General features: G+C 37.7%; 1 protein-coding gene across 7 annotated transcripts in view; it reads left to right on the forward strand.

The window, feature by feature from the left end:
- LOC136254773 (putative leucine-rich repeat-containing protein DDB_G0290503) overlaps positions 1-12,996 on the forward strand; it is a 118,656-nt gene that overhangs the window by 14,269 nt on the left and 91,391 nt on the right. For 4 of the 7 annotated variants that reach the window (XM_066047511.1, XM_066047514.1, XM_066047512.1 and 1 more), the window contains exons 5-7: positions 3,624-3,653; positions 5,903-6,064; positions 7,456-7,611. In XM_066047511.1, coding sequence (XP_065903583.1) covers positions 3,624-3,653; positions 5,903-6,064; positions 7,456-7,611 — 348 coding nt within the window. The remainder of the gene's footprint in view (positions 1-3,623; positions 3,654-5,902; positions 6,065-7,455; positions 7,612-12,996) is intronic. The other 3 variants (XM_066047516.1, XM_066047515.1, XM_066047517.1) reach the window with 3 other exon arrangements.

Consider the following 12,996-nt stretch of genomic DNA (forward strand, 5'->3'; position numbering starts at 1 on the left):
AGAGTTTAGCTGGAAACAAGCCACCCATAGAGAGAATTCAGCTACATTTCGTAGAGTGTTTCAGCTAGAAATAAGCAACCATGTGGAGAGTTCAGCTACAAACAAACACTTTCAGTAAAAAAATCAGCTAGAAGCAAGTTATCCTGCAAAGAGTTCAAATCCATTTGAAATCACTCTGTAGAGAGTCAAGTAACCTTGTAAAGAGATAAGCTACATTTCAAATCATCCTGTAGAGAGATCAGCTTGATCGAAATCACCCTGTAGAGAGATGTGGTAGAAATAAGTAACCCCGTAGAGAAATCAGTTAGAAACAATTCACCCTGTAGAGATCAGCTAGAAACAAATTACCCTGTAAAGAGGTCAGCCAGAAACAAGTCACCCTGTAGAGAGTTGAGCTGGAAACTGTAGAGAAATCCACTAGAGACAATTCACCCTGTACAGATCAGCTAGAAACAAATCACCCTGTAGGGAGATCAGCTCAACACAAATCACCCTGTAGAGAGATCTGGTAGAAACAAGTCACCCTGTAGAGAAATTAGCTAGAAACTATTCACCCTGTAGAGATCACCTAGAAACAAGTCATTCTGTAGAGAGATCAGCTAGAAATAAGTTACCCTGTAGACAGTTCAACTAGAAAAAAGTAACCTGTAGAGCGATCAGCTAAAAACAAACCACCTAGAGAGAATTCAGCTACATTTCTTTGAGTGATTCAGCTAGAAATAAGTAACCCTGTAGAGAGTTCAGCCACAAACAAACTCTTTCAGTAGAGAGATTAGCTGGAAACAAGTTATCCTGCACAGGGTTCATCAGCTTCGTTTGAAGTCACCCTGTAGAGAGATCAGCTAGAAACAAATCACCCTGTAGAAATATCAGCTTGAAACAAACCACGCTGTTGAAAGATTAGTCAGAAACAAGTCACCCTGTAGAAAGATCAGACAGAATGAAGTCTGCACTGTGAACAGTGCCATGTAACACCTATGGATTATCCATGAGCAGTAAAATAATCCCCATTAAGTGCCATGAAAGTCATTTCATTAATATTTAATACCCATGCCATGAAATACTCATGATTTCATGGTAATTTTATAGCACTGACAAATTATTTCATGGCACAAGAAAATTTCATGATTGCAGTGTCCATGAATTGTCAAATTTTCATAGGCAGTGTCCTTGAAAACTACATGAAATTTTATGGTTTACCATCGCATTTTCATAGGCTTTTTTCTGGGTGTTCAGCTAGAAGTAAATCAGATCAGCTAGAAAAAATCATGCTGTAGAGAGATCAACTAGAAAAATCTCTCTTATTATAATAGAGAGATCAGCTAGAAACAATGTACCGTGTAGAGTGAGGCTGTGGGAGGTCAGTGTGATCAAGTCACCCCGTAAGAGTCCAACTACTTTTCAAGTCACCGAATGGAGAATCCAACTATGAATAAATTTCTCAGTAGAAAGATCAGCTAGAAATAAATCACCCTGCACAGTATTCAGTTAGAAACAAATCTCCCTGTAGAGAGATCAGTTAGGCAAGTTACCCTGTTACCTGCAAAGAGTTCAACTATTTTTCAAGTCACCCTGTAGAGAGCTCAGTAGAAACAAGCAGCCCTGTAGAGAGATCAGCTAGAAACAAATAACGCTGTAGAGAGATCAGCCAAAAACAAATTACCCTGTAGAGAAATCAACTGGATCAAGTCACCCAGAAGGGTGTTCAACTACATTTCAAGTCACCCTGTAGAGAGTGTAGCTAGAAACAAGTCACCCTCTAGAAAAATCAGCTAGAAACAAGTCACCCTGTATAGAGTTCAGTTGGAAACAAGTCACCCTGTAGAAAGATCAGCTAGAAACAATTCACCCTTTAGAGATCGGCTAGAAACAAATCACCCTGTAGAGAGATCAGTTAGAAACAAGTCACCCTGTAAATAGATCAACTGGAAACTGGAGAGAATTCAGCGACATTTCATAGAGTGTTTCAGCTAGAAATAAGCCACCATGTGGTGAGTTCAACTACAAACCATTCACCATGTAGTCAAAGAGTACAGTTACATTATGAGGCTCCCTATAGAAAAGAACTACATACACATTTCCCTGTAGCTGCAAACAGTTTAACCTGTGTGACTTATTTTTATGATCAATCAACAAAATTAAACATTATTGCCTAAAGTACATGTAGATAAACAAATCATTGAAATCTTCTTCATAATAATCTTCTCTCTAGATCTGTGGTAAAGAAAAAGACAAGTTAAAAGAAATGCCTAAAGCTGGCCATAGGCTGGTTTTAGGTTATGAAATTACAAAAAGAAGTGATATCTAATCAAAAACAGCCAAGCTTTAAAAAAAGGGTGCGACCTCCAAAAAAGCCAGGGTGAAAAAAGATGTGCGATCAAAAGTGGAAAGCGAAGAAATGGCTGTGATGGTAGGTTAATGGCAAAAAATTTAATAGCAACAATTCAAGTGAATTTGGTGTTGCCTTCTCCACCAAATTTACTTGAATTGTCGTTATTAAACTTTTTGCCATTAACCTACCATCACAGCCATTTCTTGGCCGCCACCTTTGATTTCACATCTTTTTTCACCCTGGCTTTTTTGGAGGCCGCACCCTTTTTTTACAGCTTGGCTGTTTTTGATTAGATAAGTACATGAAAAGCTTTGGAGTTTTCAACTAGAGTAGGGACCATAACACATCCATAAAAAGTACCGAAACAAGTTGGAGTAGGCATGATATTAAATCACAGTAAAACAATAAGAAGTGTTATATCCCTACTGTGCTCAAGATACCACAATGGAAATGCACAGTAGGGATATAGCACTTCTTATTGTTTTACTGTGATTTAATATCGTCCACTACTCCAGCTTATTTCAGTACTTTTTATTGATGTGCTATGGTCCCTACTCTAGTTGAAAATTCCAAATTTTTCTGTGTACTTGTTTGTTTAGTAATAAGGTTTAAGTGATACCTAGAGGTAAAGCTATAGGACAAAACAAACTGTTCAAGGTATAAACCCTTTGCATAACTTTATGGTAGTTACTTCTATTCACTTCCAATAAAACCTTCATTCGATTCGCCATTTAATTTCAAATCAGGCTATATAGATGTGATTCATGTCACAATCATAAAGACATAGTGACAAGTTTGAATCATGGAAAATGTGAGTATTTGTTGTTCATCACTTGCTGTTACAGTAGTTACGTAAGTAAAACTTTTAGACTAAGGTACCATGTATGCCTGTATTGAATAAACATGCATGTTTTATGTACCTTTAAGGGTTAATTGAAGGTAATTAATATGTATAATGAGGGAGCCAAGACATGCATAATTCTGTTTCTACCAGAATTTTGCATCAAATAGATTTAGATATTCTGAATAGAGCATTTATTAGCTGCATAAAAACAGTCACTGCAAAGGCACAATGATCTAATGTTTAGTAATTCTTAGCAAAATTAGCTAAAGAATGCTACTGGAAAAATGTTGAACAATATAGATTAAAAATAACAGAATTGCTAGAAGGAAAAAGGGAGGAAGAAAAAAGCAAAAATAGACATATGAATCCCTAAATCAGTTGCAGCACTTACAGTGTTTGTTTCTCCACATATATGTACTTATTGTGTACATGTGTCTACGTACACAGTTACAACCTGAGCCAAAGACACCAAAGGAGGTACATATATAAATATTATTTTTATAACAGTGTATGTATATTATATTGTAGTAGATTAATTTAAAAATGATTCTAGCAACAGAAAGCAGTGAAACAAAAATTATTTGGTTTATTGTTGCAAAATCCCTACATTGACATGTTACCACTATCTGTTCAATGCTAAAGTAGGGCACATACGTATACTAGCTCCCAATATTATTGTTTTGCTTCTTTTTTATCGCTGGAACCCTACTTCATTTCTAAATCATGATTTTAAGGTTTTTAACTTTTATGTTATAGCTTTGACCAGATTTGTGAAAAGGGATCTTCCACACACATCCAATTCTGTGAACATAACTCAGTGCTCAAGAAACATAATAACCTGAAAAATATTCCATCCACTAAGCTTTGTTGGTGCTCAGTACAAGTCAAAAGCCTTTTCCAATCTGAAGTTATGAGTCATCAAACTTAATGAATTGAATGTGTGTGCAAGACCCCTTTTCACAAATCTGGTCACATATTTTAGCTATGTGTATGGCTATGGTTGCTTTATTAGAGTATCTTGATCTTGCTGCTGAGCTATATGCAATATGTAGATTAAAGGAGCATGGTTCAATGCTGTGTTTAAATTACTACTGATTGCAGCTGGTAGCTAATTAAGGTGAACTCTAATCATGGTGTGGCAGTGTGTTCTGATTATTTATGGAGGTCTTATGTATGTGATCTTGCAGCTACGTATATACACAAATCTTCTCCTTCAAGTAGTCTTGTGGCGTCTATTGCTATTGTATTATTATTATTGCAAGGAAACCATACAAATGCATTAATCTTCCATATTGATACTTCCTTACAAGAGCAAAAATGCAGAAAGCATCACTCGTTGGAACCAGAAAAGGCACATGCCACTTTTTTTATTGTGGCATGAAATCTCGGTCATGCACTACTTTGTTTGGCCTGTAGCCTTTTTACTGTGGTCAGGCAGGCAGGATGACATGCTATGAAATTCGAGTTGGCAATTTAAAATAAATATGTGAACGGCTGAGCAAAAACTGGCTGTTTTTGCACATTCCTTGAATTCCATTTTATTGTGTCTCTGTAATCGAAGAGTGGACAGCCAAAGCTTCAGCCTTTAATGGTCTTAACAGTGATAAACCTGATTTATACAGCAACAGTACGGGAAGTAAATTGCAGGTGATTAGATAATTTATCATACCCTGTGATTGCAACAAGCTACAAAGATGGGTGTTGGCTTAATTTGTGCACCATGAACTGGCAAAACAAATAAGGTACAGTGCTTTCCCTGTACTCCTCCATGTTGGCAAAGAAGAAGGCCATTCCAATTACCGTAAGAAATGACAGTGATGAACATTGTTTTTACCACATCATAAATTAACACCCATAACTCACGTATCCTTTGCTTTGCAAACAAAGACAAAGATTTTCTTACTCTCCTTAAAACAGGCGAATCCAGAGGTGTATAAGTTTAATTGATTTGAGCATAATTTCAGTGTGTACAAACGGAATTAAATCATGCATAAATTTTTCATGTAGTATGCGTATTTTTACCCAGTGTATTAATTTCAATACGGTTTTATGGCAAAATAAATTTTTGTGAAAATAGCCAGTTTTCACTCAGCGGGTCACAAATTTTATATCCAACTGTCTGTGTTTTCTTGTTTTTGATGCTGTGTTTCATGTTGAATGGACTAAGATTATTACTTAAATGTGATTTCATTATGAAAGATGTCACTAGGGTGACATTTACATAGAAGTGGAATTTTGGGTGGTGCTCATCATTTTAGAGTAAACTCTACTAATTAATACTACCATACTGTTTGATAGGCTTGCATATACGCATACAGGCATGCTAACATAATTTAATGGGCTAGCAACAGTATTGAGCGTGTAGTCTTTAAAAAATATACCATTAGATTCTTTGAGATTTTTAATCAATAGCGCTAACTGCAAAATATCAACTGATCAATCCACTACACATTAGTACCATGTGTATAAAAATCTCTTAGTGCGTACTTTTCTACACTTCAAAGAAATTATGTACATAGAACAAGATCTAGCACAGTAATAATTTTCTCAATAATCTATAATCTTGATTTTGAAGGCATAATTTACCGAAAATATTGATTTTAAGTTAAAAGGCATGATCAGCAATAATTATTTATTGTATGTATCCATGCACAGATTCTTGTATTTTAAAGCCATATCGTTGCATTAATCTAGTGAAAATAATAATGTATGTGAACATATATTAGGAAACAAAGGATGCTCAGTCAACAGCCAGTAAATCCCAGAGTCTTCATGCTATCAAGTCAGAAAGGGACTCTCTTCGACGAGATGTTAGCCAAATGGAGCTTACAATGAAAAAATTGAAAAATCAACTGGAAGCTACAGAAAAAGAACTCAAAGACCAGAAGGTTCAAAATCCTTCAGTTCTGCATATCCCAATTAAGACATGTAATATTGTCATTATTACCATACAAAAACAGCTCAGCTGTATGCAGAGGGTGTAGCTTTCAAAAAGTGTGGGTATAAAAGAAATCAAAGTGGTAGCCATTTCATGGCTGCAATGATGTTAATGATATAAAATTTTGTTAATGGCTTTGTGCATTATTGGGGCGAGCCTGAGCGAGTCCCACAATTGCAGTACTCGATTCGACCGTACGATCGTCGCATTCCCAAACGTTTACGCAAAGAACACGGAAAGTCCCACACTGTTAGTAGTCCATTGGACCGTCGTATGACTTTTGCGTTCCCAAATGTTTACGCAAAGAATACGGAAAGTCCCACACTGTTAGTAGTAGTCCATTGGACTGTACGATCGTCACGTTCCCAAACGTTTATGTAAAGAACACGGAAAGTCCCACACTGTTAGTAGTCCACTGGACCGTACGATCGTCGCATTCCCAAATGTTTACGCAAAGAACACGGAAAGTCCCACACTGTTGGTAGTCGGGACCGTCACATTCAGTTTCCAAAAATTTACAGTGGTCACTTTTATTGCACGTGGCGCGATGTGACCATGGCGAGTGTTGAAAGTGCAGAAGAGAGAGAAGAAAGGCTCAGAAGAAGAAGAGAGTGCGATAGGCTCAGAAGAGAGAGAGAAACCGAGGAGGAAAGACAAGCAAGGTTTGTAAACGCAAATAGCCGGTACATGCACTAAGTGCAGCTTGCTACCTGTGCCTTTCGAAAATACTACTGTAGGTTGGCTAGGCGAAGACAATATGAAAGAATTGGACGCGAGAATGTGGATAAACACCAAAGGCTTACCAGAAGACAGCAAGATCGGCGCCGGTACACGTGGAACAGAATCTGATGAACAGAGGGAAGCAAGGTGCTGCCGGGTAAAATAGGACTGTTGATGGGTGTTAAATGCATGTATCTTTAATTTGTAACACATTAAGTTTATCAAAGAACTGTGTATTAAGAGACTACGCAATTTCTTCTTTATTATTCTTCGTTTCTCAGTGTTACTTTACGATAAGGTCGCGGTGTGGAATGCAATAAAGACAATACACAATTAGGGTGTTTACCTGTATTGTTGCATCCCTAATGTGTATAGCTAGCTATACAAGTCTTTTAGTTATAGATCAGGCTCGCCCCACAATGCTTTTAGCATCTGTCTAGTTTTACCTAAATGCTTATTGTCCATGACATGGACACATGAGTGATACTCGAATTAGCACATTTTTTACAGTGTATGCAGTAAAATGCATACACACATACGTATATATAATATTATACGATACATGCACTTATGTGAAATGTGTTGCGCATGTGCTTTAATAAACTCAAATTCTACATCTAGGATGAAGTTACAACTTCCAAGGCAAGTGATGATAGTAAAGCAGTGCAAGACCTTAACGAAAAGAACTCTTCTCTAACAAAGCAGCTGGATCAACTCCACCAAAATAATTTGCATTTGCAAGATAAAAACAGTAGTTTGCAGGAACAGTGTGAAAAAGTACGTAATGCATACGTATTATACATTATGTGCATATTAGCCACTTGAAATGTTTGTAGTTGGATACTTGAATTCAGCATGCATTAACTTGTATGTACGTAGATGTGCAGATGTCTTTGATATGTGTTTGGTAAAATGTATATCTGATATGTGACAGTTTTTAACGATTACATACACAGGTTCAGTTTGACATGAAGGAGCTTGAAAATGAACATGTTTATTCATTGCCTATACATATAGTATGTACGTATGTATATACACATAGCCAAAACCCATAAGTGAAAAAGTGTGTATAACTTATGCATGCTTAAGCAAATATGTGACCGGATCTGCAAAATTGTGCATTTTTTCAAATTCTTGTTTATTAAATATTAATATAATCAAATGCAAGCTCTCAGCCTCATACGTATGCCAATAACTTTGGGAGTTACAACTCTACAAACTAGCAACAATAGAAAGATTGTTTTTGTATGGGAGAATAACAACGATTGTAACTTATGAGCAGAATGACACATGGAGTTGAAATTTACACCATCCTGCTTGCGATGAGTAGAGGAATCGATTACTGGGTAAGTTTTTCTCTATCACTTTTCTTCGCTATATACAAAGGCAAAATTAGTTAAGAAAGATCAATGGCGTACTATTGCTTCAGTGTAATGTAAACAAATGCCCATAACTTCTGTATCTTTGCATCTACTGCAATGAAACAAAGAGTTTTGGAGCTTCTCTTGAGTACGTGAATAAGATGATATTGAGGTTTTTATTGTTAGGCCTTTTCTTCCCTAAGAACAAAGCATTATGGATTTTTTAATAATATGCATCCATTGTGTTCAATGCTTTATATTACTGTAAATTTAGGGCTTTGCAATTGTGTCAGCTTCCAGTCACATATATACGTTATATATGTAGATCAAGACACACGATAGTGTGTCGTGCGGCCCAAGAAGCCGGCGCGCCACACCGTGAGTATATTAACAGGAAGAAAGAAAATGCAATTTTCACACCTATGTAACTCTGTGATCCCTTATCCGATTGGAACCAAATTTGCTACAGACGTGCCGGCCAGTTATGGGAGTCTACATACCAAGGTTGAAGAAAATCGCTCCAGCCATTTCCGAGATACGAGCGAACAAAATGTCGTTTTAATTTCTTCGTTTTTTTCTTCTACTTCATTTCGCACAATTCGCAAACTCCGCCATAAAACAAGAATGCGTGCTCAGATCGGGCTGAAATTTGGCACACTTGAAGGGCTCATTAAGGCGGATCTCAGTACCAACTTTGGTATGAATCCAATGAACATTCACGGAGTTATGACCGATTATGTGCGTAAAATTAAGGTCGAAGGTCTGTCACGCCTACAGGGTAAACTACTTGGAGGAATGAGTTGAAAATTGATATGTAGATGGAGTAACCATCGTAGGAGTGCCTTTTTGTGGTTTGAAGAGAATCGAGATAAAGACCATGGAGATATGACACAAAACCTAACCTGTGTCACAATTACGCAATCGATTTTTATGAATAAAAAAACTATTAGTTTTCACGCCTACCAGGCAAACTGCTTAGAGCAATGAGCTGAAAATCGGTGTGTAGCTGGAATAATCATCATAGAAAGTCCTTGCAGTAGTACAGAAGAATCGGATTACAAACCACTGAGTCATGATTCGAAAGCCAACTACGTGTTGCAAATGCGAGATCGAGATACTCTAATAGAACAGTCACCCTAATAGAGCATTCGGCTACGTTTATAACTTACTCCATCAAAGAATTATATTACATTGCAAGTTATTCTGTAGGGAATTCAGCTACAACCAGTTAATCTGATAGACAATTCAGCTACAGGCAAGTCACCCTGTAGAGAGTTCACCTAGAAACAAATCACCCTGTAGAGAGATCAGCTAGAAGAAGTCACCTTGTAGAGAGTTCAGCTACAAAGAAACCACCATGTAGAGAGTTCAGTTGCAAACAAATCACCCTGTAGAGAGATCAGCTAGAAGAAGTCACCTTGTAGAGGGTTCAGCTACAAAGAAACCATCATGTAGAGAGTTCAGCTAAAAAAATCACCCTGGAGAGAGTTCAGCTACGAAAAGATCACCCTGTAGAGAGTTCAGCTAGAAGAATTCATAACTATAGAGAGTTCAACTGCAAATAAATCACCTTGTAGAGAATTCAGCTACAAACAAACCGCCCTGTAGAAAGATCAGCTAGAAGAAGTTACCTTGTAGAGAGTTCAGTTACAATAAACCATCATGTAGAGAGTTCAGCTGCAAAGAAATCACCCTGTAGAGCGTTTAAATCACCCTGCAGAGAGTTCGGCTGCAAACAGTTCACCCTGTAGAGAGATCAGCTAGAAAAAGTTACCTTGTAGAGCGTTCAGCTACAAAGAAACCATCATGTTGAGAGGTCAGCTGCAAACAAATCACTCTGTAGAGAGATCATCTACAAAAAGATCACCCTGTAGAGAGTTCAGCTAGAAGAAGTCACCTTGTAGAGAGTTCAGCTACAAAGAAACCACCATCTAGAGAGTTCAGCTGCAAACAAATCATCCTGTAGAGAAATCAGCTACAAACAAATTGCTCTGTAGAAAGATCAGCTAGAAGAAGTTACCTTGTAGAGAGTTCAACTACAAAGAAACTATCATGTAGAGAGATCAGCTACAAACAATTCACCCAGTAGAGAGTTCAGCAAGAAGAAGTCACCTTGTAGAGAGTTCAGCTACAAAGAATCCATCATGTAGAGAGTTTCAGCTACGAAAAGATCACTCTGTAGAGAGTTCAGCTAGAAGAAGTCACCTTGTAGAGAGCTCAGCTACAAGAAATCACCATGTAGAGAGTTCAGTTGCAACCAAATTACCTTGTGGAGAATTCAGCTGCAAACAAATCGCCTTGTAGAAAGATCAGCTAGAAGAAGTTACCTTTTAGAGAATTCAGCTACAAAGAAACCATCATGTAGAGAGTTCAGCTGCAAACAAGTCACTCTGTATAGAGATCAGCTAGAAGAAGTTACCTTGTAGAGAGTTCAGCTACAAACAATTCACCCTGTACAGAGATCAGTTTGAAGAAGTTCTTTGTAGAGAGTTCAGCTACAAACAAATCACCCTGTAGAAAGATCAGCTAGAAGAAGTCACCTTGTAGAGAGTTCAGTTACAAAGAAACCACCATGTAGAGAGTTCAGCTACAAACAAATCACCTGTAGAGAGTTCAGCTACAAACAAATCACTCTGTAGAGAGATCAGCTAGAAGAGGTCACTTGTAGAGAGTTCAGCTACAAACAAATCACTATGTAGGGAGATCAGCTAGAAGAGGTCACTTGTAGAGAGCTCAGCTACAAACAAATCACTCTGTAGAGAGATCAGCTAGAAGAGATCACTTGTAGAGAGCTCAGCTACAAACAAATCACTCTGTAGAGAGATCAGCTAGAAGAGATCACTTGTAGAGAGCTCAGCTACAAACAATTCACCCTGTACAGAGATCAGCTAAAGAAGTTACCTTGTAGAGAGTTCAGCTACAAAGAAACCATTCTGTAAAGAGCTCAGTTGCAAACAAATCACCTGTACAGAATTCAGCTGCAAACAAATCACCTATAGAGCGTTCAGCTACAAACAAATCACCCTGTAGAAAGATCAGCTAGAAGAAGTCACCTTGTAGAGAGTTCAGTTACAAAGAAACCACCATGTAGAGAGTTCAGCTACAAACAAATCACTATGTAGAGAGATCAGCTAGAAGAGGTCACTTGTAGAGAGCTCAGCTACAAACAAATCACTCTGTAGAGAGATCAGCTAGAAGAGATCACTTGTAGAGAGCTCAGCTACAAACAAATCACTCTGTAGAGAGATCAGCTAGAAGAGATCACTTGTAGAGAGCTCAGCTACAAACAATTCACCCTGTACAGAGATCAGCTAAAGAAGTTACTTTGTAGAGAGTTCAGCTACAAAGAAACCATTCTGTAAAGAGCTCAGCTGCAAACAAATCACCTGTACAGAATTCAGCTGCAAACAAATCACCTATAGAGCGTTCAGCTACAAACAAATCACCCTGTAGAAAGATCAGCTAGAAGAAGTCACCTTGTAGAGAGTTCAGTTACAAAGAAACCACCATGTAGAGAGTTCAGCTACAAACAAATCACCTGTAGAGAGTTCAGTTACAAAGAAACCACCATGTAGAGACAAACAAATCACCTGTAGAGAGTTCAGCTACAAACAAATCACTCTGTAGACAGATCAGCTAGAAGAGGTCACTTGTAGAGAGCTCAGCTACAAACAAATCACTCTGTAGAGAGATCAGCTAGAAGAGATCACTTGTAGAGAGCTCAGCTACAAACAAATCACTCTGTAGAGAGATCAGCTAGAAGAGATCACTTGTAGAGAGCTCAGCTACAAACAATTCACCCCGTACATAGATCAGCTAAAGAAGTTACCTTGTAGAGAGTTCAGCTGCAAAGAAACCATCATGTAGAGAGTTCAACTATAAATAAATCACCTTGTAGAAAGATCGGCTAGAAGAAGTCACCTTGTAGAGAGTTCAGTTACAAAGAAACCACCATGTAGAGAGTTCAGCTACAAACTAGTGACCCTGTAGAGACATCAGCTAGAAGAAGTTACTTTGTAGAGAGTTCAGCTGCAAAGAAACCATCATGTAGAGAGTTCAGCTACAGTACAAACCAATCCTGTAGAAATATCAGCTAGAAGAAGCCACCTTGTAGAGAGTTCAGTTGCAAAGAAACCACCATGTAGAGAGTTCAGCTGTGAAGAAACCATCATGTAGAGATTTCAGCTACAAACAAATCACCCTATAGAAATATCACCTAGAAGAAGTCACTTTGTAGAGTGTTCAGTTATAAAGAAACCACCGTGTAGAGTGTTCTGTAATAAATATATGTATTATATATATATATATATATAATTTGTACATTTACTGATAAAATCAGAAATATTTAAAGTATTTAACATCTGCTTCATCTTTTCTTCTTCCTGTGGTAAAGAAAAGAAAATCCCCAAAGCCGGCCATAGGCCGGCTTTGGGGGTATATTGGGGTATACAAACACAAAAAGAAGTAAAATCTAATCAAAAACAGCTAAGCTGTAAAAACAGGTGCGGCCCGAAAACGGCCATGGTGAAAAAAGATGTGAAATTCAAGGTGGCGGCCAAGAAATGGCTGTGATGGTAGGTTAATGGTAAAAATTTTAATAACGACAATTCAGGTGAATTTTGTGCCAAGACCAAATTCACCTGAATTGTCGTTATTAAAATTTTTACCATTAGCCTACCATCACAGCCATTTCTTGGCCGCCACCTTGGATTTCACATCTTTTTTCACCATGGCCGTTTTGGGGCCGCACCTTTAATTACAGTTTAGCTGTTTTTGATTAAATATATATATCAAGACACAC

This window comes from Dysidea avara, chromosome 4 (genome assembly GCF_963678975.1).
Source record: "Dysidea avara chromosome 4, odDysAvar1.4, whole genome shotgun sequence".
Taxonomy (NCBI): domain Eukaryota; kingdom Metazoa; phylum Porifera; class Demospongiae; order Dictyoceratida; family Dysideidae; genus Dysidea; species Dysidea avara.